The following is a 27,143-nucleotide window of genomic DNA, read 5'->3' as shown; positions in this document are numbered from 1 at the left end:
TAACCTTCATATGTGTCCTGCCAGAACTGAAAGCTCGACAGATGTAGCAACAGTAAGGGAGCTGATTTTGGCAAACAGTCAATTTAATTTCCCACTCTCAAACTGTGAAGCTTTGGTCTCAGTCCCATCATGCTCTTCAACCCATTTGTCACTGAAGTCTGTCTTTCCAAATGCCGACCGACCTGCTGGCCATGACACTGTGCCTTTACGACACAGGAAGTCGCTGTAAGCTGTGTAGAAATAAAACAGCCTCTACTTTCATGGCACGTTCTGACCTGGTTTTGAGGACTGAGCTCTGCAGGCTCTTGAACAGACGCTGCGGAAAAACGCCTCCAGACAATCAAGTGCTTTTCATTTCATCTGCTCTGTCACTGAACGCACGCTGACTGTTAACTGCAGCGAGGCGAGGCGGGAGCTCCCTCAACGTCCATCACTGGATCACAGCAGGACAGAGAAGGAGAATGAGATAGAGAGAGAGGAAAATAAGAAAACTGAGAGAGAAAACAAACTCAGCTGAACGGGGCGGGTGTGACTGACCCGGCTGATCTTTAATGGAACCACCTGAGTCTTAGTGACCGTTGTGGATGGTCTGAGTGTGATTGGCAGGACCTGAAAACGATGGTGGCTGCTCAGTGATCCAGGTGAAATGGAGCTCATTGATTTCAGAGTCCCATCTCAGAAATAGATCAGGAGGCAAGGTGCATACTGTACTGTGTACTCCGTCACTACTGTTGCGGCTGTAAAACAATGGATAAATTGTTTTGAGCGTCACACAACCCCCACGAAATGACTAATTTCACTATCAGAATTTGATCCATTCAGTCTGATAACATTTCTAAAGTCTAGAAGAACATGATTAAGTCATTTTATCCCCATTTAAGTTAGCAGAGAGCTAACCAGATGTTAGCCACTCTAGTGCACATGCTCTGCAGTACGCATTCAGCGTGTGAATGTCAAACCCAACGCCTAAAAACTCTGGTATATTGTGACATCACAGCTGTGGCAAAGGCTTGAATTTAATGGACATTAATTAATATGTAAAAGTTCTGCACTGCAGGTTTGAAGGCATAGTTCAACATTTTGGCTTATTTGCTTTATTGGGGAGAGTTAGATGAGAGGATTGATACAAGTCTCATATGAAGCTTCTCCCAGCAGCCAGTTAGCTTAGTGTAGCATAAAGACAGGAAACAATTTAAACAAAGAAGATGTAACATGTTAATTATTGAAATTTAGGTGATGGTAAGTATATTTTTTTACGTTAAGACAGAGCCAGGCTAGTTATGTCCCCTAGTTTTCAGACTTAATGCTAAGCTAAGCTAACTGTCTGGTTGTAGCTCAGCAAAAAGTGAATAAGCTAATTTCCCAAAATATTGAACTGTGCCTTCAAGTAGACCAATTAACTTATATTATTTTGTTGACATATACTGTTCCCAAAAGTCAAGAAATAGCAAGCTAAATTGCCAAAAACTTGCTGGTCCCTGCTTCTTAAATGTGAGAATTTCACGTCATTTAATGTCATTCATCATCTAATGATAAAGAATAAAGAAAAGATTTTTAAAAAATATCACATTTTTGGCTGTTGGTCTGACAAAAAAAGCGATTTAAGTGTCACCTTGAGCTCTGGGAAACTTATGACTTATGCATTTTTCACAATTTTTGACATTTTTAAGACAAAATTAGTTTCATTGATAGAAAAAAAGTCATTTTCTGACTTCTGAATTCCTTTTTTTGTAACTTTTATTTAACCAGGAAGTCTTTTGAAGTCTTTTATAAGGGAGACTAGGCCAAAATGACAGCGTAAAATAGGTGCCCAGTTACGTAAAATATCAGAAATTTACAACAATCACACATAACACAACAAAATAGGAACTGAGAGACATGAGAAAGATAAAACTTGACTATTTCAAACTATTACATTCATCCTAATTTTTTGAATGTGATGCTTGAATGCCTTAAAGACCTATCTGTCCCCCAAATTTAATGTAAATCTGTTTAGAAGGTTGTGAGATGTCCTGTTGACTAAGATGGGGGGGAAACATACATCTCATGTCTCCTCATTCACGTAGTTCTCTTGAGACGTTGACATACGAGTCCCAAGCTAACAGAGAGGAAGTTTCTTGAAGTCCTTGACAATCCTGGAAAGTTTACATTTCAGGCTTTGCTCAGCTGTTACCAGCTCAGACTGTCCCTCGGTGTAGTAGACTCATGTTAGCTGCAGCTGTCATGGTTTCCCAAACGCTGAGGTCAAAGGTCAGCTGCCGGCCCCCGCAGACAGATTCCCATTTGACCGGTTAACGTCAGATGCCAGTAGCTGGGTTGACACAAAGGGGGGAATGTGTGTAATGGGTTGTTTCCACTGAGTTTTTCACTGTATCAGCTAGTTGCAGGTTTTATTGCTCTCTTCCGGAGCTGAAGTGATTTTTCTTTCTTTGGTTCGATAACGCCCAATACCCTCTTTTCCTCCCAGGAGACAATAAGCTCCACAACTTGGCGGTTGTCCTGCTCACTCATCCGAACGAGGTTCCCACAGGGTCAGGCCCGCGTCCTCTCGCTCTGTCACCTCCTTGTTCACCACAGCCGCGCCTCACATACATGAACAACCCGTTTTTCTATTCTTCCCACTATCCAAACAGGAGAATTTGAGTGTCATCGCACACATCCAAAGCAATGGCATTTCCCGTTACATGCAGCGCGTTCAACTCTTCATGCCCAGGGGCTTTAAACTCACAATAAACCCATGCAACAGTTAAGGGCTTTATTGTTCATTAATCAACTTAGTTTTAGTTGGAAATGTCAGTTTCGTGTGAGAATAAAGCTCAGAATAAGACTTTGTCTCAAGGGTGAAAACTTCAAAATATCAGCTTCTCAGCAGCTGTGAAAAGCAGTCTTGTTTTTAAATTGTCCGCTGTACATTTTAGAGTTATTTCAGTTTGGATATTTTCAAATGCAGGGTGACAGCTAATTACACTGGCCTAGGAATCTGCATCTAAAACAATTTCATGCTGGGCTGCCTCCTTCCTGTCAATGTTAAAGGTCCCATAAAGTTGTTTTTGGATTGTACTTCATGTACCATCAACTGACGTATTTCTGCATGAAACAGGATGTTGGGGTGGGATTTAATGTCAAGAGCAATATGATGTGGGAGTTAAAAAACTACAAACTGACATAAGTTTCCATCACCTCCATATACAAGTCATGTGAAGGGTCACAAAAAGAAGGGATCTGATTTTATCTTAAGCATCAAACCTGGTGATGTTGAATATACACCTCATGTTACTCCTGCCAGTGCTAATCAGCGGGGTAGACCTGCAGTTTTTATGTGATTAGAGGAGTTGAATATACGCCCTGAGTGCAAGATGAGTTTATGAATTGTTCACATTTTACAGGAAATTGAAACAGGATTTTTGAAAATGTTTTTAGCATTAGATAACAGAACAGAGATATGCGCTTATAACATGGAAAAGCTACGATTCCCTTTTCATGTAAATGGTAAATGAACTACATTTATGTATATAGCGCCTTCATAGTCACTCAAAGCACTTTACACTACATGCCAACATTCACTCACACGTTCATACACTGATGGCACAGCCTTTGGGAGCAATATGGGGTTCAGTATCTTGCCCAAGGACACTTCAATATGTGAACTGGCATCTTCCAGTTGGTGGACGACCCGCTCTACCTCTGAGTAACAGTATAATGTATATTTAAAGTATAATGGCATCATTTTCCACCACTCCTTTGTCCAACTCCAAGCCAAGAGAAACTGTGTTGGAATTCTTGAAAATGTTGGAAAGGTGTGGGGTCAGTCTATAAAACCTCACACCTGTACTAGACTATGGTTGAATAGAGTGAAAACAACACGTCGCCAACAGTGCTTCCGCTTTATCTCTGATGTCCTCTCTCTCTCTATCTCTGATCTCCACAGGGGCAGCTGTCTCAGGCTCTCAATGGCCTGTCAGACCGAGCCACTGAGGCCAAGGAGTTCCTGGTCCAGCTGAGAAACACGGTGCAGCACATCCAGGTACTATAAGACACACAAACACATGGACAACTGCTGCTTTTCCCAGCTGCATCCAGATATGTGCATCCGGTCACAGACATAGGACACTTAGATGGAAACAGACCTGTTTTAGCAGATGTTTTGTCCCTTGTGTTATAGCGGCTTTAAATTCATTTGCTCATTAATCACAAGACCAGCTACAGTATGTATTAGTCTAGTTGTCTGCATGTATGTAATGAATGTTGTATGTACAGTATATGTATATGTGTTCTTGTTGTATGTAGATGTGTTTTTGTAAGTATCTATGTACGTTCTGGAGGCAAGTACAACGCAAAATGCACTGCGGAAACAAATTTCCCCTTGGGGACAATAAATATCTATCTAAGTATAAAATACTTGAATCCTATTAGTAATATGTCAGTGATGTGTGTTGGCTTTCTGTTATCCCAGACTGTCCACCACAGCATGTGATCAACAGAGACAGGAAGGCTTATTGTATTAAGTGTCACTGTTAGCATTTTATAATCCCTGGTTAAAGCTCACTTAAGGTGCGTTTAGACTGTGCGACAACAATGACGGTGTATGTTTATCGCATTGTATGTCACGTTGTGCGAGACGCCTATAGTAAAATCTTGGTCACAACCTGCATCAGACCGCACAATATAAATATGAGGCTGTCAGATCGTACGCTGAATGTGTGGTGAATCGTAGCGCTACGATGTAAACAGAAAGAATCATATGAAAGCAGAGACGCACCATAGGCGTATTAAGGAGAACAAATAGTGTCATTTTATCTCGTATTCTGATTGGCTGGTTTGGGTTTTAGCAGGAGTCACATTGTTAGAATTTGTTCTAATGCGTCTCTCAGTGCGACCTTAGCAGCATGGGTTTGATTTGATGAGAGGTTTTAACCACTTTTTCTCTCACGATTCAAGTCAACTGTCATCCATAAATCACACAGTGTAAAGGGGCTTTTACAGCGAGACTTAAAGTAGAACTACTGTATGTTTCGCTCAGTTCTGACTTAACCCTCGACTCTGGATCAAAGCCTCTTTGCGATAATTTTCAACACATCAAACATGAAACTAGAATGTTTAAATAATAGACGCTTTCATGTGTAGCGTAATAAACTCTAAAATGGCATCTTAAGAATATATTTATGACGAAAATTGTTTCATGTGTCGACAGTGCTTCAGTCACAGACTGTCAGGATGTAAAGGATCAATAAAGACAGTTGAATACAATGAAACAGCATCGCCATAGTAACAGCAGACCATTTCCTGCTGCAGGTTTCAATCTGGAGAATGTTTTATTTGTGTGAGCTGTTATATTGACCTGAGTGGAAATGTTCCTTCAGTCACAGTCAGTGGTGTCACATGTACTTAAGTACATTATATTGATCAGGAATAGATGTAGATGCTCACAGCCTTCTTCTGCCGCGTTTGGAGACAAAGCTTCGGTCCAGCTGAAGAGGGTGATTAGAGGAGGAAGGTGGGATCAGATGCCCTTGTTGATTATCATCACTCAATGGGCTGACACTCCAGGGAGACCCTAAGAACATCAGGATCATTGTATCCACTCACCTCGTCTGATGCAAGCAGCTGGAGTAGAGATGAGAATTTAAATGATTTTTTTAGGGAGTGTTTATGATTTTATTTTTGTAGATGGATTGAAGTCAAACAAACTATTGTTCCCTCATTTAGCTCAAATTCTTAACTAAAGCATAACATATAATATAGACCTTATAATCTGTATTCATTTTAGTGTTAATCCACCTATTAAATCAGTGTATATTTTCTAGTCAGAATCAGTTGAAAGTCTGTATGTTTTCTGTCTGTTTGTCTTTGAATGACTTCACTTTAGAGCTGCAACGACCAACCAAAAATGAATCGGCAAGTATTTTGTTAATCGATTAATCGTTTAAGTAATTTGTCAAGCAAAAATGTTAGAAAAATGTAGTTTACATGATCATACACTAAATTTCTTTGGGTTTTGAACTGAAACATTTGAAGGCAACACCTACTGGGAACAAAATTTTCAGACATTTTATAGACCAAACAGCGTTATGATTTTCCCGCCTGCGTTTGTCCTGCAGGAGAACGGAGTGGAGTTTGAGGCCTGTTTGGTGGCGCAGTGCGACGCCCTCATCGACGCTCTGAACCGGCGCAAAGCTCAGCTGCTGTCTCGGGTAAACAAAGAGCACGAACACAAGCTGAAGGTGAGTCAGCAGCCTACGACCAGACACACCTGGGTACACTTACACTGTCAAAAAAAACTAAATCTGAATGTGTCAGACGGAGCTAGGACTGCTTTCAAAACTCTCCTTGGTGGTATTATCATAAAATCAAAGCAAAAAGGCAAACAATAAGCAAAAGGATCATATTAAATTAGCTGTTTTTGCATTAGAAGTTTGATGTTTGGGTGATGAATCTAAAATTTTAGATTGGAGAGCTACATTAGCAACAACAAGGAGAGTTTTCCAAACAAGAAGAAGCAACAAATTGTGACAAAGTACCGATTTCAGGCAAGGTTTTAAATGTCTGTAAGTTAATTTTGAGCTTATAGTGGAAACAGTGGAAACTTCTGGATTCCTCAATGGTATGAAAATCACTTTTGTTCTGACATTACTGACATGAACTGAAAGCAGCTGCTGCCTGGAAGGAAAGAAATCCATCTTAATATTAATGATACACTTTAAAATGGTCGGCTGTTATGTCAAATGTGTTATCTGTAGCTAAATGGGCTGAATATGCAAAAGTGATATTAGCTTTGTATTTGTTCCCAAAGGCTTTTTAAATTAGTTTGGAAGATTTATTCACTGCAAGTTACCTCAAAATGCAAAATTATACAACCTACAAAGAAGCACATTTTTTTGTTGTCGCTGTGTGTTTGTGACAGTAAACATTTAGTGAAGATTAATGACAAATGAAGCTCGATTCCAATGATTTCAGATGCATAAAGTGACATTTTTCTTTAAACCATTTGCAACACATTGAACGAGGGACATAACTGAGAGACGGAGTCGACAGGAGGAGGAGGAGGAGGAGGGAGAGATACATTTGTGCTGTACAGCATCCAATTTCACGCTTGGACAGTCTGCAGAATCAAGGTTTCACACATGTACGTAGGTGGTTTGAGAAACACAGTCTGTGCATGGCAACATGTGAGCACACTCAATACGCTCACACACTCACAGATACATACACACACTTACCTTTTCCTCCTCCATATTTGAATTTCTTTCAGATGTGAAGCATTTCGTGGAAGCGTCTTTGTTTATATCACTCACAAAATGAAAAACTAGTTTCATTCACGTTTAGCAAACTGCAGATTGTCAGACCAGTTCTGCACCTGCACAACTCTGCCACCTACAGGAAAGGACTTGAATAGTTGATAAAGTTTGACGCCACCTGCAGGCAAAGAGAGTTAAGCTGCAGTTTTAAACCGCTGCTTTTTTCTTCATATGGTTTTGAGGTTTACCACCTGTTATCTAAACATAATTAATAAAAATGGAATATCATTGTGTCAGACTATCTTCCATTTGATATTAAATAATACAACGGAAACATCCATAAATACAGTTGAAGATGTAAAACATCTAATGTTAGTTTAATTAATAATTTACTTTTCTTTCTAAAGGTTTATGATCTGGGCTTAACAAGGCTTTTGACCACCAGACAAGAACAGCTGACTAGTGTTAACCGTCTAGAGAGATGAGATCAAAAGATTTGCAAATCGTTCAAATATATATAAAATATATAAAAGTTTTTTTCCTTTGAAAAAATTTAAAAAGAAAAAAAAAAAATCTGGTTAAATGCGTCCTCCTTCCTTCTGCAAAATAATCCACGGAGAACAGAGGGTGCACAATGACACCTGTTAAAAACTCTGTATTATTTCAGTATTTAGTTGCAAATATGCTCCAGTTGACAAAACTCTCACATTTTCTAGGTTAAAATTTAAAATATAAAACTTCTCACTCATGTAGCAACTATAAAAAACTGCAGTAACACTTGTTGCCTGCAGGTGTCACAACTGTCAAAATCAGCAGCAGCTTTTACTTTCTTTCTTTACCTGTAGATGGAGCACAGACATGTTCACACCTGCAGGTCTACACTGGTGCCAATGTTACTTTTTCGGACTAAACCTGCAGAGCCTGGTTCTGGGTGGCACTGCGAACACTTAAAGGACATGTGTGTAGACTTTAGTGGCATCTAGCGGAACGGACTTGGCAGAGAGTATGTTTTAATTAGCATATATTTCCATGGAGTCCACCATGTTGCTCCGCCATGTTTCTCCAGTTACCCCCCTACAGGCTTGGAAGAGGAGGGGGACGAGTATTCAGTTTGTTGTAATCTGCAACCTCACTGCTAGATGCCACTAAGTCTTACACACTGGTCCTTTAAAATGCAAAATCTGTTCTGTTAATGATGATGGATGGTTATTAGGTGGTGAGAGGCACATTGGACGCATTCACACCTCCAAGATGGAGGAATTTTAATGTTTCTCAGGCAGCGCACATCTGATCCCGTCTGTCAGCCAACAGGTCGGCGCCTCGAAGTGTTGTTCACTGAATCTTAATGCAAGAAAGACACATTTCTCCGTGATAGATCTGGGTTTTTTTTTTGTGTTTTCAGTGTAGATCTCTCATGTGAATCTGTGCTGCTCACTCACTCAGGGACACAACTTCCATCACAGGAGTTTCCCATGAAGTCGGTGATGCAAGAAATGTCTCTCTGTTTCACGTGTTCTTTATTTTTCATTTGCTCCTGGAGGGCAGCGTAGCTCTCTTTAGATATGAGGCAGAGGAAAAGGGGGGAAGGGGGGAAAGGGATCACCAGAGACTTTGCCTGTTTTCTGGAGTGCATCTCCAGTAATTGGAGCCCCTCTGACATGGGCAGTCAATGGGATGCTTTCTGCTCCATTAGCATGTGGCTCAGTGGCGTAGGTCGTCCTGCAGCCGTAATTGAATGAGACACATTTCTGTCTCGATGCACTCCTGATGATAATGTAGTCCTTTGTGGTTTTTCCAGATGTAGCATCACAGATAGGATTTATTTGCATATGAAAAGCAGATTGTTGCTTAAAACAAAGTGCCAGCTATGCATTTTATACGTATCTAATTAAGAAAATAACTAAGCGCCCCAAATAATCCTGCTGATGCAGTTGCATTTTTGTGTGGAGAAACAATAAAAAGCATAGAAAACATCAAATCAATTGAAACCTGTTTAGATCCTGCAGATGACTTTGCATCTTCTACAGAGCTTCATGCTGCTCTTCTCTGGTCCTGGCTGCTGACGCCAAAGCCCGGTCGCCATGGTGACCAGGAGGACATGTTGAGCTTGTTGTTTGAAGATGTGGAGGCGAGAAGTAGTCCTTCATAACATGAGTCAGGTTCATTTTCTTTCCCAGCACATCAGGCGGACTGACCCATGTTTTTGTTTAGATTTCAGAGAGACGGCAAAGTGTCACACTGAGCACTTATATAAGCATCAACTCACTCAACTATCCAGATAATAAAGTGGTGTTTGCTACTTTATAGTCAGAGCTGAAGCAAATACTGAGGTCCAGTTGTTCAGTGGTGTCACTCAACCCTGTGAAAAACACACAAAAAGTAAAACAAACACAAAACATGAAGAAAAACAGACAAACATACAGGAAAAAAGTTATATACAGTATATAGTTCATTAGTTCAGTAAACTGTCAGAACACTTCATCTGAAAGTACAAATTAGTAAGAGTAACTTAGTCTCCAGATAGTGCAACTGTTTAACTGTTCAGTTACACAGTTTTGTATAAATTACATCTTTTTACAGTAAATACTGGTCTCTCATTTTTTCTTTTAATTTAACTTCATGTTTTTGTTGAAAATTTGAAATATATTTAGTCAGAATGACATCAGAATCAGCCTTCAAAGCCCACCATGTGATTGTAAACTCCTCTTCGGGTCATTAAAAACCCCGATTTCTCCAAATACAACACTGAGGACCAGCCTTCAGTGTCCTCGTAGCAGCTACGGTCCTGTTCACAACTTAAAGGATCATGTTTTAGGCCCTTAACTTACTTAACAGCTATTCTTTTCTCTTTATGTCAGTAGGATCTGAAAACCAACTCACAAAGACTTGTTTCATACATAATCCATCACAGTGAACATTTTGTAGGCTTCTTTTAAGTCTTTTTGTCATGAAGAGCAAAGGGCTGTGTTTTTTGGGGCAGTTTTGGATTCACAGACTGTTCAAAAATCAAACATGTAAGACAAAGAGTTAGCAGACATGGACGTTGAATTTTGACATGTCTTGCTTTAAAAAGTTGCCTTTCTACAGCAGACTGAAGTGACTGTAAGGCGCTTCTCACTAGAACTGCAACGATTAGTCAATTAATTGGTTGGTTGCCAAGTATTTTGCTAATCGATTAATCATTTTTTTAAGAAAAAATGTCCAAATTCTTTGGTTCCAGCTTCTCAAATCTGAGTATTTTCTTGTTTCTATGACAGTAAAATGACTATATTTGGGCTATGTACTGTTGCTCAGGACAAAAGAAGACCATTTCACCATTTTCTGACATTTTATAGACCAAACACCTAATCGATTAATTGAGAAAATAAGTAATCGTTAGTTGCGGCCCTACTTCCCACAAGCACTTGAATGAACCAACAATCCCTGATGTTTTAAAGACTCTCTTTGACAACTCAATAAAATAAATGTACCTTTCTCAAACATGTTTCAAATCTGTACAAACTTATTCTTGATGGCAGGATAAGAAAACACCAGTATGGTCCTTCAGTGTTGTGTAGAGAATGTATTAAAGATGATCAAACCGAGGCGCAGTGCCTCCGCTGTCAGTCCCTCTCACTGCATTTCATCTGCGAGATCAGAGCTCTGAGCACTGAACTGATGAGAGATTCTTCTGAGGGCTGATTAGAGCGAAACAAAGTGAATCTGAAACTAAGTCTCACGCTCGCTGTGAAGTTTGCCACCGGATGCTTCGTCCCCATGGTCGCCCAGCACGGGTCGTTTAATGACCACATTCACACAGAGGCTATTTTTACTTCCACTGTAGTGGTTCGCTGTCTGTGTGGTTTGTCCTCCATGTTGTCTCCTCCTCGACTGCCTTTGCTCCAGGGGATCCCTGCTCCCCAAAGTCCTCAAGCACTCAAACATAAGGAAGAGTTTAGATTATACAGTGGCTCGTAGATGAACTCAGGAAATATAAAGAACTCCGGAGGCAAATATCGAATGATTCAGTCTCTCACTGTGCGAGATCTGCAGCAGAGACTGTTTATCAGCGGATTTGGCTGGGTGAACATTAAATATTTAGACTGCTGTTGAATCCAGTATCGACCTATTATTTCCCAGTATATTTGTGCAACGATTAGTTGATTGACAGAAAATGAATTGCTATCTATTTTGATAGTTGAATAATCGTTTTGAGTCATTTTTTAAGAAAAAAATGCCAAAATGTTCTGGTTCCAGCTTCTTAAATATGAATATTTTCTAGTTTCTATAGTCTTCTATGATAATAAACTGAATATCTTTGGGTTGTGGACTGTTGGTCGGGACAAAACAACATTTTAGGTTTCATCTTGGGCTTTGGGAAACAGTGTTCGACATTTTTATACCTTTAATTGACATTTCATAGACTGAACAACTAATCGATTAATCGATAATGAAAATAATCATTAGTTGCAGCCCTAGATTAGATTGATAGAAGATTAATCAAAAACAATTGTAGTCACAGCTTCTCAAATATGAAGAATTGCTGCATTTATGTAATTATAAACTAAGTATCTTTGGGTTTTTGACTGTTTGGTCAGAATAAACAAGTTAGTAGTTGGAAATTGTGATAAACCTTTCAGGATTTCATAGACAAAACCATGAATCTATTAATTGAAAAAATAACTAGAAGATCTGTCAATAATGAAAAAAATCCTTATTTGTAGTCTTATATCTGTCATTCTGACTCTTTGCTCTGTTGGATTTCTTGTCATGTTTGTATGTAACAAGTAAAGCTTCTCTGCATTTTTCCTGCGACGGTCTGACTAAGAGATACATTAATACGAAGCAGGCAGCGCCTTGATCTGCGCTGACAGCTGAGTGTCAGTAGAAGTAGCACTCGTCACTTTCTTTAACCGTCATACATACAAGACGGAGCAGAAGGCGTTTCTAATCCCATTATTCAGCTTCCTTTTTTTTCTTGTAACTGTTTAATTTAATGTTTCCTTCCACAATCCCTTTTCATCCGTCTTCTCTTCTTATCCCCCCTTTTCTTAACCTCCTTTTGCTCCCCAACATCTTTCACTTTCCTCAATCTCTTGCATCTCCTTCTTTCTCTGCTCTCCCTCTCCCTCACGTTCTGCTTATATTCCACTTCCCTCTGTATTGTATTGTCTTCCCTCTGTACTATATATTAACATCATTAAATCATCTTCATGCACTTTCTTAATGTTATAAATGTCCTTACTTGTTCTGTCTACCAGCCTGTATGCTGCTGCTGTAAAGGGACATGTAAGAAAACTGCAGCCACGGTATCTTGCAAGGCCAAAAGTGCTGCAGTGGCCTAATAATTACAGCAGAAATGGATTGATGGAGATAATATATTTTACAGCGAGGCAGCAGGTCCTGCAGACTCACTCAGTTGATGAAATATGGGATAATATTTGCCCCCGTAAATATCTCGCCTTGTTTGATGTGCTTTCGTTGTTGTCAGAGCTTATAGAGAATATTTACATTTGTGCAGCTCTCGTGAATCAAGTCTCTAATTTAAAGTTGTGCTGTGAGGTTATTGAAGTTGTTAATCCAAAGTGAACAAAGTGTTTTAATGATACTGTGTCCCACTGCAAGAGAAAACCTTTCTCATTTGAGTACCTGCATGAGGAAATTCATGAAAACCTGCTGTACCGAACTCGGACGATGACCGTAAAGGGAAATATCACTGCACGTTTCAGCACTTTGAGCTCCAATTTCTATTAATTCTGTCCTCTCTCTCTGTTTGGGATTGTTTTAGCGGCACTGTTGTGCTGCCATGACTCTGTGTGACAAGTCCAACGTGCTTAATCACCATGACAGCCACATATGTCTGAGGGGACGGAGTTTGTTTCCCACGTGAGCTCCGTTCATCTCTGCCGCTGCAGAAACTGTGGCCCACTTGCACAGCCAGCTCTGCCCTCTACCGCTGTCCTGCACTTTGTTTACGTCACTCACTCCTCTCTCTATTTCTTCCTTACTCTCTTTCTTTTTTTCTGTCTTAATCCATCTCTCCTCAAGATGCTAAATTTCCTCCTCTACCGCCTCCACCTCGACGCTGCGTTCCGGTCCCTCTCTGTTAAATTCAGATGAATGAATCTTCCCTTCACCCATTATCCAGCGATCATCCGGCAGAGCGGTATTGCCGGTGGCTGCCTTTTTATCTTATTCCGAAGCTGATTTAAAGCAGATTTCAGGAAAGATGACTGGAATGCTGAGAGAAGCTGCTCAGTAAGCAGCAGCGAGAGGAAGAAAGGAAAGGAAAGGGAGATTCGATGAAAAGTTGTTGTCATTTCTCTGCATCTTTACCATCATGTGAGCTTCCTCCAAATGCATTGTACTCTGTGAATTAAGAGATTGTGATCCCAGCTGCGTGCGAAGCAGCGACAGAGCACGTCTGATTGTTAAACAGCCAGCGACAGCAGTGAGAAACTCTTCCTGGAGCCCTGCCAGGCCACTGCAGGGGTGTGGATGTTCCAGGGTTGACACAGCAGGGATGGTTTGGCCCTGAGCCAGAGACATATAGACTGAATCATCCGAGCTGGAGTGAAATCTCCTCTCACTGTAGAGGAGAGGTTAAACACGGTCCTCTCACTGATTGATTACAGCACTAAAAGAGGGGAATAATTAGAATATGATTAACTTTGTAGGTCTAAAATATTTATTGAGCAGAAAATATTCTGTTTGCATTTAATATTTCATTCTCTTAAAGTGCAGTTAGACTTGTAATTTGTTTTCCTTGGTCTGAACATTGAAGGAGAAGTTGCCATTTTGTATTTGGTTCATTTAAGTTCACAACTGTGGTTGTACCGATGCTCGGCAATCATTTTCGCAGCCCCAGAGGCGATACAAAACCGCAGATATTTTGGCAGAAGATACAGTAGTGGGTCAAAACAAATGTGATTCCAGACCCTGCAACTTTAGCTGAACGTGATTGAATAATCTTTGCTTAAATGCAACCTCCCTGGTGTTCACTGTAGATAAGAGTTCACGAGGAAACAGCTGAAGCAGTGGAAGCGACGAGGCCTTCGGTGGTTCAGAACTAAAAAAAACACATTTTCAAGCGTCTTTGTGCAGTTAGACACCCGAGGTCAGTTAAAAATAGTTTCCAGCTGCCCAGACAAACTAAACTGGAACATAAGCCGTCATATTAAACTTACTTGGTGTGGTGCCATTAACACATATTGTCTAAATAAACTGCATCACTCAAGAAAGAAAAGTAATTATCAAACGATTATAACATTCATTGGCAAAACAAATCAACACAAGGTCCTTTAGTAGCAGTTCTGGACCTTTCAATTGTATCATACAAACATAATAATAGATGTTCAAATTTCCATTTATCAGCATTTTAAGGTCTTCTCATCCATGTTGGCTTAAAAGTTGAGAGGCCGAACTTAAGATGGCCTTTTCCCAAAATGTGCCTCTTAAGAGTAAAATAACTTTACAAAGTGCTAAATGTCAATGAAAGTGTCTAAAAAAACATAAAAGCTAAAGATAAATGAGAACCAGCAACGATAAACATGATAAAATGTATATATAAAGGTGCTTTATTTGTCACACATACAGTTGTACAGTGAAGTAGGAGCAGTAGGCAGCCATTGTGCAGCGCCCAGAGACCGACTCCAGTTCTATGCAGATGCCTTTGGTCAAGGTCACTGACAGCAGAATTAATCTAACATACATGTTTAGATGGTGGGAGAACATGCACACTCCACGCAGAAAGGCCCAGCCGGGAATCAAACCCAGGACCTTCTTGCTGTGAGGCAACAGTGCTGGACACTGAGCCACTGCACCGCCAAATGGCAGATCTGTAAAAACACCACTATAAGAAATTAGTAGTTGAGAAGTTATCGTTCATGTATCCCACTAATATACTTTTTAGCCCAAAAAAAATCACTTTTTTTGGCTGAGCTTAGTCATTTATATACCTTTTAATTGAAATGTCTTGCAACGTGATTAGATTTCTTGTTTTCTGTGATTCTTCCTTAAAGAGAACGGATGTTTCAGAAATGTTTATTATACCACATGAGCTCTGTATCATCATATATTTTTAGTTTTGTGTGTAACAACGTCCTTAATGCAGATGCTCTTTCCTTTAATATGATGGTTAAAAGACCTGCGTATATATTTTTTCACTCTCATCTTGTTATATCTTATATTGTTATATGGTGACCCTGCAGAAGGTCATGTTGAATGTTGCAAATTAATAAGCTGCACTGCTTTATGGGAATATTGGATTTAGAGAACTGTTGCATTACATTACATTCACATCTGGTTATTATAACTGATTTCTTGAGTTAAATATCCAGAAATTATATCACGATTCATATTGCTATTGTTAAACTGCACACAGAATACTGTGATAAACACTTTTTTATCAATATTGTCCACTGCTATTTGATGCCATTCAGAGGACAATCCCAAAATCATTTATGTTCTGAATAGATTAGAAAAGGGGCAATAAATAATATTTAAATATGTATTTACCAGGTTGATTACATACGTGAAAGGCCAGTTAATTAGATTACAATCAGCTATGATTACAGTGGAGTCTAAGACTGTGTTGGACTGTATGTGTCAGTGGTACAATACTTGCATACTTGATGCACTCTGACTGCAGTCATCAGTAAATCATCTTCATGTGTGCTGTCGGTCTTCGGGCGGCTGCAGAAAGGATTTTCCTCTCTGTTCAGCCTTGGAGCCCCTCAGACAGCAGCGATGAAGTAACTGTTACCTAGCAACCCTCGGTCCAGCACCTCCGTTTATTTCACACTGTTGCAAGAGGCTCTGTGGACATCAGTGATAGAGAGGGAATCTCCCGGGTAGCATCGAATGCTGTGAGAAAAATATCAAATCAATCAAATATCTTATTGTACGTGCTATAGGGATGGTATTCTCCTGTATTCACGCCATGTTAGGGGAAGATATTATGAATACCGGGTGATCAGCATGTATCCGACAGATTTTTGAATGTCGAAAATGTTTCCTGTGACAAGCTTCAGCCCAAAAATAAATGTCCACCTACAGAAAATTAACTTTAACATGTCTCGGACTCTCATAGTCGCTCAGAAAAACCAGAGGCTAAATGTGTCAGAGCACGTCTCGTCTCTGATGTAATGCTGACGACTGTTCACACGTCCCGCGTGTGAAAACAAAATGTCACTCTCCTTTCCGTTAACGTCAATAACAGGATCGATGTCTACTCAGCCTCCTCTTCCTTCCTTCCTCCCTTCAGTCTGTGTCCGAGTCTCGAGAGAGAGAGAGAAAAAAATACTCAATCAATCACTTTGACAATCCCGGTGTTAATCTCATTATTTGTATTCCTCCTGGTCGTCCCATTCAGCTTCTCTTCATCCATTAACAGCTTTGTTTAATCTGTGTTTTCCAGCCTCCTCCCTCCATTCGACCTCTCCTCTTTCTCTTTCGTTTTGCCTCCTTTTCTCCTCTTCACTATCGCCATTTTTAGTTGTCACGAGCTCCATCCTTTCTTCTCATTCATCAACATCTCTCCCTCCCTTCTTATTTATTCTCAATTAATTATTTCTCTTCATCTCAAGTCTTTCCCTTTCCTCCTCTACTCTGCCCTATTAAAACCGCAGCAGCACTTTATTAAACCATCTTTGTGCATTTCATTCATATTCCACTCCAGAGTGATTACAGGAAAAGGATGATGATTAACATATGATTATCTTTGTTTTTGTTGTGTAATTGTATTATACTTGCAAAACTCGATTCCCTCTTGGCTTCCTCCTCTTCTACTTCTTCTTCTTCTTCTTCCTCCTCTTCTTTTTTTGCCTCATTCCTTCTTCTTTTTCTCCTCTTTCCAGGTTGTTCGGGATCAGATCTCCCACTGTACGGTGAAGCTGCGTCAGACCACGGGCCTGATGGAGTACTGTCTGGAGGTCATCAAGGAGAACGACCCCAGTGGTTTCCTCCAGGTCAGAGACATAACAAACAAGTTCATTTTGCTACTGGAAGCTTTACCTTCCCCCTGTTTTCATGTCCCAGGTAACAGCGAAAGAAGTGGAGCAGGATGCAAAATGTTTGCATCTATTTTTTGCTCATGACCCTGTAAAAAAAACCTTAACTCATAAAACACCTTTAAAAAGCAAAGCTACAAAGTGCCTTACAGTATAAAATAAACATCAAAGATAAAATTAAGATAAAATAACTAAAAAGAATAATAAAATATAATAGAAAAATAAGTGAGCTTTAAGAATGTTTTTTTTAAAAAAGGATACTGAGTTTGCCGGCCTGAGACCCTCAATAAAATGATGTAATGTCTACTTACAGTGTCTATCAGTTGTGACCAGTTCAACTAAAGAGTGATTTTCTAATAGCAGATTTATGTTTTTACTCCTGTTAATTATCTTGCGACCCATTGTGGGGCTCCCGCTCCCCCCAACCAACTTTCATAGAGAACAGCCAGAAAGTAAAGCTGTAAAATCTATTGTGACGAAACGTAAAGCGATGACGATCTATCTTTCTGCTTTTAAAGCTGTAATTGTCACACTTTGCCCTACTTGTACTGGGAGATTCTGTTACACTTTCCCTAAGCAGGGAATTTACTCAAAATTACAAATTTCTCCTCAAAAACTGCTTCATTACTGGGAGCAAATATGACTCAGACTCAATACATGTTAGAAAAAGTGGCCTTTTCTTCCATGTGAAACATAAATGCAACCAAAACCAAAGTGACAGATGAAGTACAGAACAGTTCTGTTTGTTGCCAGGAGAAGTTTTCGTAGCTCTCACTGAGTTATTCCGTCTTGTTAAAATCAAACATATTTGTCAGCTTTGAGTAAAGTTTGACAGTTTGATGGTGAGCAGATGTCGGGCTTGTGTTCTTCTGACTGTCGTTCTGACTGGAGAACTGAGGTGTATTTGAGGCAATGATGACGAAATATTGTTCACAGCGTCATGATTGTTCTTGATAGTGAAATACAAGTGTTAACCGTGTAAAACAGACCATTTAGAATGAGATTTTAAGCACAGTGCAACTTTATTTCACTTATTGAAGGGAAATACAGTACAATGTTTTATATCACAGACCCATAATTTCCTAATAATTTCCTTGTAAGTTTGTCATTTGTAACTAAATACAGGAAAAATCTTTTTCTTGGAAGAATTGCTCCAGTTCTACCCAATTAGATTAGATACTTATTTTTCATAGATGTTGAATTGATGTCGACATTTACCTTAGCAAATAATTGGAATCAATTGGAAGGCACTAATTGAAAACTGTCTCTATGTTCCCCTTAATTAGTACCAAATTATCTAATTTTGATTAAAAGACAAAATGTAGAGGACGATAAAAACATTTGGATACATCTGTGATTTGTCTCCTGCTGCTCTCAGATCTCTGATGCTTTGATCCGGAGGGTTCACATGACAGAGAGCCAGTGGGGGAAGGGGACCCTCACCCCGAGGATGACCAGCGACTTTGACCTCACTCTGGACAGCGGACCCCTCCTGCAGACCATCCACCAGCTGGACTTTGTCCAGATGAAAGGTAAAGGAGGAGAGAACACGGGCACAGACACCTGAGGGATTTATAGAGGAAGGAGAGGGAAGAGAAGGGATGACAGGCAGCACGGGGGCAGGGAGACTTTTTTTTTAAACTTTAGGAGGCAAGTTCAAGACCCATCTGCTTTGCGGAAGTGTCTGGGCGAGACAGTAAATCCCTACCAGCCTGTGAACAAGATGTTCTGCAGTCAGACTGCTCTGAGATGGGAGTCAGATTATGTGATGAAACTTTGAAGAGTGTTTAAAGTATGGAGTAATTGGTTTATAGTGACGTTAATGTTAAAATATGGATGTTACAACTTAATTTTGCACTAATATTTACCACTTTACCTCTTAAAATCACACATTATTTTCCTGGTAAACATGAGATTAATGCAGAGGTGATTTAAATAGAGGAACTTGCTGTTATTTTGTATGTATGCATAGTGATTTGGGTTTGATTTGTGCATTTATTTATCTGATTTAAACAGCTTGGTATCACTGACATACTGTAGGTGTTTGCTAAAATATTCTATAAAATACTTAGAAAGTCAGAGAAGTTTGGTGTGTTGATAATTCATGATTCAGAGGTCTTCGATTAATGTGTTATGAATACATAAATACATAATGGAGTTTATAAATGATAAATATTGAACAGGTCATTGTGCGCTGTAGAGTCATATCCCTGTTCGTGCACGTATGGGTGTCTTTTCATATCTCAGTGGGCTGTAATTTGGCCTGGTTTCCCCTCCTCAGTCCCAGCTGCTCCCATGCTCCAACTGGAGGAATGCTGCACTCAGAACAACAGCGCCACGTTGTCATGGAAACAACCGCCGCTCTCCACCATCGCCGTGGAAGGGTACATCCTGGAGCTTGACGATGGGAACGGGGGGCCGTTCAGGGTAGGTTTTCTTCTGCAGGTACAAGTTGAGATTTATCTGTTTTTACTTCAATAGATGACATGACTTTTACTCTTAAAACCTTGAATTGGGAACGTTTCTTAGATTTACATTTAGATCTCAAAGCAACACATTTTCACCAGTTAAAGACCAGTTAAAGTCATAATTCACCTTTACAGAACACTACTCCCCCTCTCTCTCAACAAAGACTCCTTCATTTGGTGCCAGCGAGGACACCAGCTCAGCCAGGCGAACGTGAAAGCAACGCTTTGTCGCTGAAATCCCTCGAGGCGAAGTGCGACGGCCGTATAGCACAGCTCTTGGGCGATATGAGAGCAGGTCATGTGACGCACTGTAGCTGAGCATTGAATGACATGCCGTCAGGAGAAAGGGTCTGTAATGCAGCTGTCAGCCGGGATGATCCCGCAGGAAGTGTGATCCGGGATCAAAGCGGTGTTCGTACCCTCCCAGAGGTTCACCATGTAATCCATCCACCTTAGACCCTCCCCGGTTTTCCATACATTGAGGCCCCTGCTTTGTTATAACAGCAACTTATACCTCCTGAACAATGCCCTCACTAAAATGGCAGAGGATATCTGTCTGACCTCTAAAATTGTAAAGTTCCTCTGTAGACCTGTTGACTCTCATAACAATCATTTTTCTTAAAGTGCTGTTAAACTTTAGGATGAAGCTCCCAGCCAAGTGACTTGCTGCTGTAGAAAGTGTTGTTTTACTCTTTAAATCTGGCAAATACTTTAAGCAAACACTGTACAGACTCACTGCTCGGAAGGAAATAATGGTTACTAATACAGAGAGAAAAGTGATACTCTTTTTTTCCATAGTGGCAGAATCCATGTTGTTCCTTTGTTTTTGGGCTACAGTATGTTTGTCCATGTAATGAGAGTAAATGAACAGAGAAAAATCTGCTATTCCTATTTCCTACTGAAACACAGGAGCAACCGATACAGGCTATCATGTACAGGAAGCAACAGTATACATCAAAGTTTCTGCCAAATTTGTACCACAGAAAATGAAAACTCAACCCTTTATCTACCCTCTGCAATGTCAGTCAGAACTCCTTTACAGTTAGTAGGACACCAACAATGTCCTACCGTCATCCTAGTATTGCCCCTGGGCCACTGGAAAGTACCACCCTCAGAGCAGGGACTTTTCTGCACCAGGAACTGTAGCAGAGAAACTAAAGTTCATCTCTGGCTCCTCTGGATTAAAATGCAGGTTTGAGTTCCAGCCTTTTATCCAGAGGAACCAGAATAAGAGTTCTTGTAGTGGAAACAGGCTAAAAGTCACTGTAATCCCATCTCATCCTTTGACCAAACTGAGGTTATGAACACAGCCGAAGCACATTTCTATCAGATTCCTCTATAATATCAAATATCACATAATCTGAGTGGTTTGATATTTGAGGTTCAACTTACTTGTTGTTTCTGAAGCTTTAATTGATATTGTTTTGATGTTGTTATAGTTGATTTTCCTTACTTTTATAACTCAATTTACCAGCTCTTATGGACAGCAAAATAAAACCCTGACAGTGCAATAACTGAGCTCAAATACACACATACACAGACACCTTTTCTTCAAATACAATATATAGCACCTCCTTCACTACCAAATGTTACAGTCTCAGTTATACTCCTTCCCTGTTTTCTTTAACTTGTCTTCTCTGATTTCAGTGATCTGTCATCAGCTTTGTCTTTAAAAATCGTTTTAAAATGCTCAGCTTTCATGCTTGTATAAACATGATATTTTTTCTTTGTAAGATCTCTAAATGCTTAAAAAAAAAGAATAACAAATCAGCCCCCCGGCTACACTTTTGACACAGATTTTGTAAGGCTGCACTGGTGAAATTTGATTGACTTTTACACTTTATAAAACTGAATAGATGGGAAATGAGATTACAGTTACTAACACTCAGAGCATCAGCTGAATGCTCCCTGTGTAATGTGAATGGTGCAGCAGCTGTTTGCTGAGGCATCCTGTGTTTTAATTTAGGAAAAGCAGGCAGTGACCTGCCTCTCTGAAGCCTGGTAGCTAAAGCCAGCTGGCCGTAATCTCTCGCCCTTTCGAGTTCATTGTGTGTTCTGTAATCGACCGAAAGTACGAGCCTCTATCTTAATTACAACTGCTCCGTAAGTGGACATTTACATTCAATGTGCCAACAGATCCTCCAACTCTATCTGCTAACTGCTAATTGGAAGGCAGTCGATGCCAAACTCTGTTAAAGCTTGGAGTCTTTCAGTGGTAGCCTGAAATTTACAACACAGGTATATGATCAGAGTAAATGTAGAGAATCATCTCAGAACACATTGTGGAACTTCATATTATATTTGTTGTGTTTAAATTTGCTGTTTAGTTTGTACCAAAGTTTGTTTGTTTGTGTGTTTTAAATGTCCGACTGTTGTTTTTGTCTGCCGAAGGTCTGTGCATCTCTTCAATTTCAACTCAAATCACTTTATGTCATATCTGCGCCTGATGCTTAACTTTGACAAACAAAAATTTTCCAAATTGCAAAGGAAGTTTTCTCTTCCTCTTCCATTCTCTGACTCATTGAGGCACGCCAACACAGTGCCACGCTGAGCTTGGCGAGTTGTGTCCCCATGTCTATTTATACTCCCATGTGGGCTGCCTCACCCACGCTCAGTTGTACAAACTCACACTCTCACTTATTGCACTCCCTGCCAAATCCAAACGGGACTTTCCTTTCAGATGCAGAGCCTGCTGGGTTATAAAAAACAGGGCTCTCTGTCTGTTCGGTGTCATGACTACGCACTCACTGTATCTGCCAGAGCGTCTTCACAGGAAACTCTATGTGTCTTTACAGGAAGTGTACGTGGGGATAGAGACCATCTGCACGGTGGACGGGCTCCACTTCAACAGTACGTACAAGTCCAGAGTGAAGGCCTTTAATGCCAGCGGAGTGGGACAGTACAGCAAGACGCTTATCATGCAGACCTCTGAGAGTACGTAAAGCACCAATTCCTCCTCCTACTCCTCCGACTATTGTATATAACTGTATATCTTTAAGAAAAAAAACACACCCTTGAACAAAATCCATCCATTTGTTCCTCTGATGCCCACAAAGTTCGAATCCAAAGAAAGAGCAAAGACTCTAGTCTGTGTTGGCAATAAAACATACTTTCTAGAGCTTTTTTACTGGCAGTAAAGACCTCAGATACAAGCCACTTCCATATATGTGTTATTTAAGAAATTTTATTTATATATCACTCTTCAAAACCGTTACAGAAGTGCTTCTAAGAAGGAAAAAGGGAACAAGTGTAAAAGCTCAGTTTTGCACAACTCAGAAGGTTTGATTTAAACAAGTTTTACAGTGTCTGTAGTTCAAAACAAGTAACCATAACAGGTAGTCAAGTCCAAACAGGCAAACAAAGAAAAGAGGCTAGGCAAGAAAAGGCAGACAAAAGCAGAACAACTAGATGCTAAGATGATATGCACAGGACACGGTTTGGCAGGGAAGTTGGGAGGGAATGAAGGCTGGTTTATATACTGGCAGAGCTAATTACAAGGAAATAGAGGCCGGGTGAAGATGGTTATAAGTACTAGTTGTTCTGCAGTCGTGACTAAAAGAGGACATGTAAACATAACACAAACTGTACAAACCACAACCAATTTAAGATAACTGAGTTTAAAGATTTAAAAAAATGACAAAAAACAAGTGACATTTAGATGCTGTTTAGAAATGTGCACTGTTTTGATTTCTCTTAGACTATGCAGAGGGCCAGAGCACATCTCTACACTGTATATACTGTATCTTTACTATCACTCTTTATCACTTGTTATTTCTTATTTTTATCATTTACAAAATGGCAACTGCTTTCAGTTAACACAAATAAAATTTAAATTGAATATCCATTTTTCAGCACTTTTGCTTTCCAAGCTACCTGCCACATGTTTGCTACCCTGTGTTTGTGTTTCTCAGGTGGATTTTACACATGATTTTTTCATTTCCGTTTACACAGGTGTTAAATTGCGAATTGAAAACACAGCCATGCCTACTCTTTGGTGTTGTTACTGTGCCAAAATATGTACTTTTTTTGCCTCATCAAACCTTCAAAGAGTCTTGGGTACATTTCCATTGATAAAATGTTGGATTTTTTATGTTATGGATGATGAACCATGACTGTTGTGCATGAACCCAGGAGAGTAACTACTACTGTGATAATAGCTAATGCGGAGCTTAATGAAAAAACAAACAAATCCACATATAATTTGATCATGACTTTGTGTTCTAGCAAACAGCTGGCAGGTATTTTATTACAGGTCTAACACTAGTAGGAGTATAGTCTGCAAAATATTTTCACTTGATGAGATCACAGACTAGAGTCTCGCCTCAGTTTCCTGGTACTTTTGGGAACAACGTGTTCATTTGCAGCAAAAAAATCTTGACTGAACTCCAGAAGATCTTCAGAATAACAAATTGCTGCTGCCAAAATAAAACCTTGCATCTTCAACAAGTCAACTTAGAAATTCAGATTTAAAAAATTTGCATTTTAAGTTTGTAATTATGGTTTTCAAAGTGGTTTTAAGGACCTGAGGGTCATGAAATTTCCTCAACCTATTTTACCTTTTATCTAACACAAAAATGATTGACACTAAAAGCCTTCAACATGTCAGCAAGGTTTTAACCCAACAGCAGCAGCAGGATGTGAATTCTGTTTTAGGGTGTTTTTGAGCTTTTAAACCAGGTGCATCCAGTAGCGGCTGATTCATGTATAATCCGCCCACGTGCTTGCTTTCCCATTAGTTAAATGCTGCTCTGCATAGACGGGGAAGCTTGTCATCCATCAGTGGACCTGAAAGGCCCAGACAGCCTCCCTACCTGACAGAGAGAGCACTCAGCATCTGTTGGGGGCTGCACAAAGTGATCTAACCACTCAGACGTTTTCAGTGTTTTGCAGAGATTTGACCTCCTTCGGCCTGACCGGACTGTGCTTTGATTTAGTCAGAAAGAAAAGCCTGAATTTCTCGACCAGAACAGTCTTTCTCTTTGTTTTCATGCTTGTTCTTTTTAAGTCTCTCCTGGTTTGTTTCTAGGAGCTCTTCAGTTTTGTTTTTGGGACCTCCTCTGTAATCTTTCGGCCACTGAGCAAAACCAGCTTCCCTGATCAAACCTGCTTTTTTACCCTCTCCGCCACCCCTCCCGAAACCTCTACACTGTCTGCTTCACTGCTTTGCTCCACTCTCCTGCTCCCCTCTTTTCTTTCCCCTTTTTCCCTCTCTTCCTCCTCCCCGCTTCATTTCACATTTCAGCTGGACTCCCTCCATGCGATATGCAATCTATAGGCACAGGTATGGACGGCTCTCATTGCTGACTGTTTCCACTTTGATCTCCTCCTGGCCATTGCCTGTCTTCACTCTTAAACCAGCAAGCGGGCAGTTTGCTGTTCTGTGGGCTGCACATATTAAACGTTCAATACAGGCTCCTAATAAATGCCTTTCCTTTGGGAAATAAGGCTATGTAATGAAACTTTACAGCACATAGTGACACCAATGAAAGCTGTGGACAAGCACGTGTAGTGGAGCCCATGTAAAGCACAAACGCCCGCCTGTTAAACTCCAACATTTCTCTATATAGAGTAGTTAAGATGATATATTTTCCAACCCTGAGTCAAGCAACTTAATTATTAGCATTTGATTTATCCTGCTTGAATGTAACGCAACAGCGCAGATGGTTAAAGGCATAAATAATTAAAATATGTTAACATAATTTTCAACTTAATCCCAGAGATATCATTTATGCAGATGGTTTTGGTGTTATTTGCTGAGGTTTTGAGATCTCTACCACCAACATAATACAATGAATGTGAACAGTAATTCATCTGTAGGGCTCACATCATTAAAACATGAATATGATCCACTAGATCCAGAGATCTTGTTGTGGACGGATTTGACCTTTTTCTTTTACATTTGGCAGAAAAAAGGCCTGTTGAAAATTAAGTACAGGGAGGTTTGTGGATTCTCCAGAGGAGTAACCATTATTTCTAAAAAAGACTCGCTGCTGTTGAAAATTTTAAATGCTTCAAACAGCACAAACAAAATTTCAAGTGAAGGCTGCAAAGATCTTGAAACCCCTTCAAATAAAACCAAAACTATCAGGACAACTACAACTAGATACCACTGGGGGATAAGTGAGAAACATGTTTTATTTTCTTTAAATTTAGCGTGAACTGACTGTTGTATGATGATGAAGAAATTACCAAGAATTTAAAGTCAGTTTATTACATCTTTCTGATTGGGAACTGAATCTGGATTCAGTAAACAGCACCTATCTGGTGCTCCAAGCAGGTGAAAACAAATGCCAGTTATTATGAGCGTGACACAGGTGTGATAATTAAATAGTTTCCGCTATAGTTTAATGCTTAGAATTATTAATCATATGATCATAATGGTGATAGAGAATGATCATCTTCTTTCATATAATTATTATTCCTTTTATTAAAGCTATTTTTAAAGTGTAACTTCACCTCATCTAACCTTCAACCTCTAGACTCATGTCACCTTTGTAAAGTCTGTCCAACATGCTCGTGATTATTGCATCAGGTTTTATGAGTCAGTGACATCACAGATGCTAAATGACAGTTTGTGCTAACTATTCCCAGTCGCTTGGTTCACGTTTGACACCGCCTCCGCCCACCCGGACATCATCTTCTCCAACGACAACCTGACGGTGTCGTGCAACAGCTATGACGACAGAGTGGTGATGGGCAACTCCGCTTTCTCCCGCGGCGTGCACTACTGGGAGATGACCGTCGATCGCTATGACAACCACCCGGACCCGGCCTTCGGGATCGCACGGGGTGACGTCTTGAAGGATGTGATGCTGGGGAAGGACGACAAGGCCTGGGCCATGTACGTGGACAACAATCGCTCTTGGTTCATGCACAACAACTCACACACCAACAGGTATTTAAAGGAAATTACACTCTTTTTTTGGTTGTGTTTGTTTATCATCACCTCTGCAGCCATGTGCTGACAATAAGTTGTTTTTAAGTCTTTTATACATCTTATATAAAAAGTTTATTTGGAAAATCCTTGACAGGATTAGAAGACACCTGCAAATAATCTCTGTGTATCACAAATCTGGCAGGATATTGCAGATAACAGCACTTATTTTATGTAAAGATCTGTCATCTCTTCAGTTGATTTCTCTCTGTGTGACCGTGCAGGACGGACGGTGGCATCAGTAAAGGATCTACAATAGGAGTGCTGCTTGACTTCACACGCAGGATCATCATCTTCCTCATCAACGATGAGCAGCAGGGTCCGGTGGCATTTGAGGGCTTGGAGGGCGTCTATTACCCCGCTATCAGCCTCAACCGAAATGTCCAGGTAGAAAATCATAATGTGTATATCACAAGGTGGTATTAGTTTGTTAGTTAGTTAATTCATTTATTGACTTAAATATCACAAAACAAATATATAAATTAACTTTACATGATCAAACAATATTCCATATACA

The 27,143-nt window shown here is 40.0% G+C and overlaps 1 protein-coding gene across 2 annotated transcripts in view; it reads left to right on the top strand.

The window, feature by feature from the left end:
- trim9 (tripartite motif containing 9) overlaps positions 1–27,143 on the top strand; it is a 44,783-nt gene that overhangs the window by 13,250 nt on the left and 4,390 nt on the right. Inside the window, exons 2-10 of one of the 2 annotated variants that reach the window (XM_067614394.1) lie at positions 3,929–4,024; positions 6,099–6,221; positions 17,072–17,182; positions 18,603–18,756; positions 19,506–19,651; positions 22,488–22,626; positions 24,935–24,973; positions 26,284–26,587; positions 26,851–27,013. In XM_067614394.1, the coding sequence (XP_067470495.1) occupies positions 3,929–4,024; positions 6,099–6,221; positions 17,072–17,182; positions 18,603–18,756; positions 19,506–19,651; positions 22,488–22,626; positions 24,935–24,973; positions 26,284–26,587; positions 26,851–27,013 (1,275 nt within the window). The remainder of the gene's footprint in view (positions 1–3,928; positions 4,025–6,098; positions 6,222–17,071; positions 17,183–18,602; positions 18,757–19,505; positions 19,652–22,487; positions 22,627–24,934; positions 24,974–26,283; positions 26,588–26,850; positions 27,014–27,143) is intronic. The other variant, XM_067614395.1, reaches the window with a different exon arrangement.

Source organism: Thunnus thynnus, chromosome 16 (assembly GCF_963924715.1).
Source record: "Thunnus thynnus chromosome 16, fThuThy2.1, whole genome shotgun sequence".
Taxonomy (NCBI): domain Eukaryota; kingdom Metazoa; phylum Chordata; class Actinopteri; order Scombriformes; family Scombridae; genus Thunnus; species Thunnus thynnus.
Note: the sequence above shows the minus strand (reverse complement) of the source record. Positions and strands in the feature narration are given on the sequence as shown.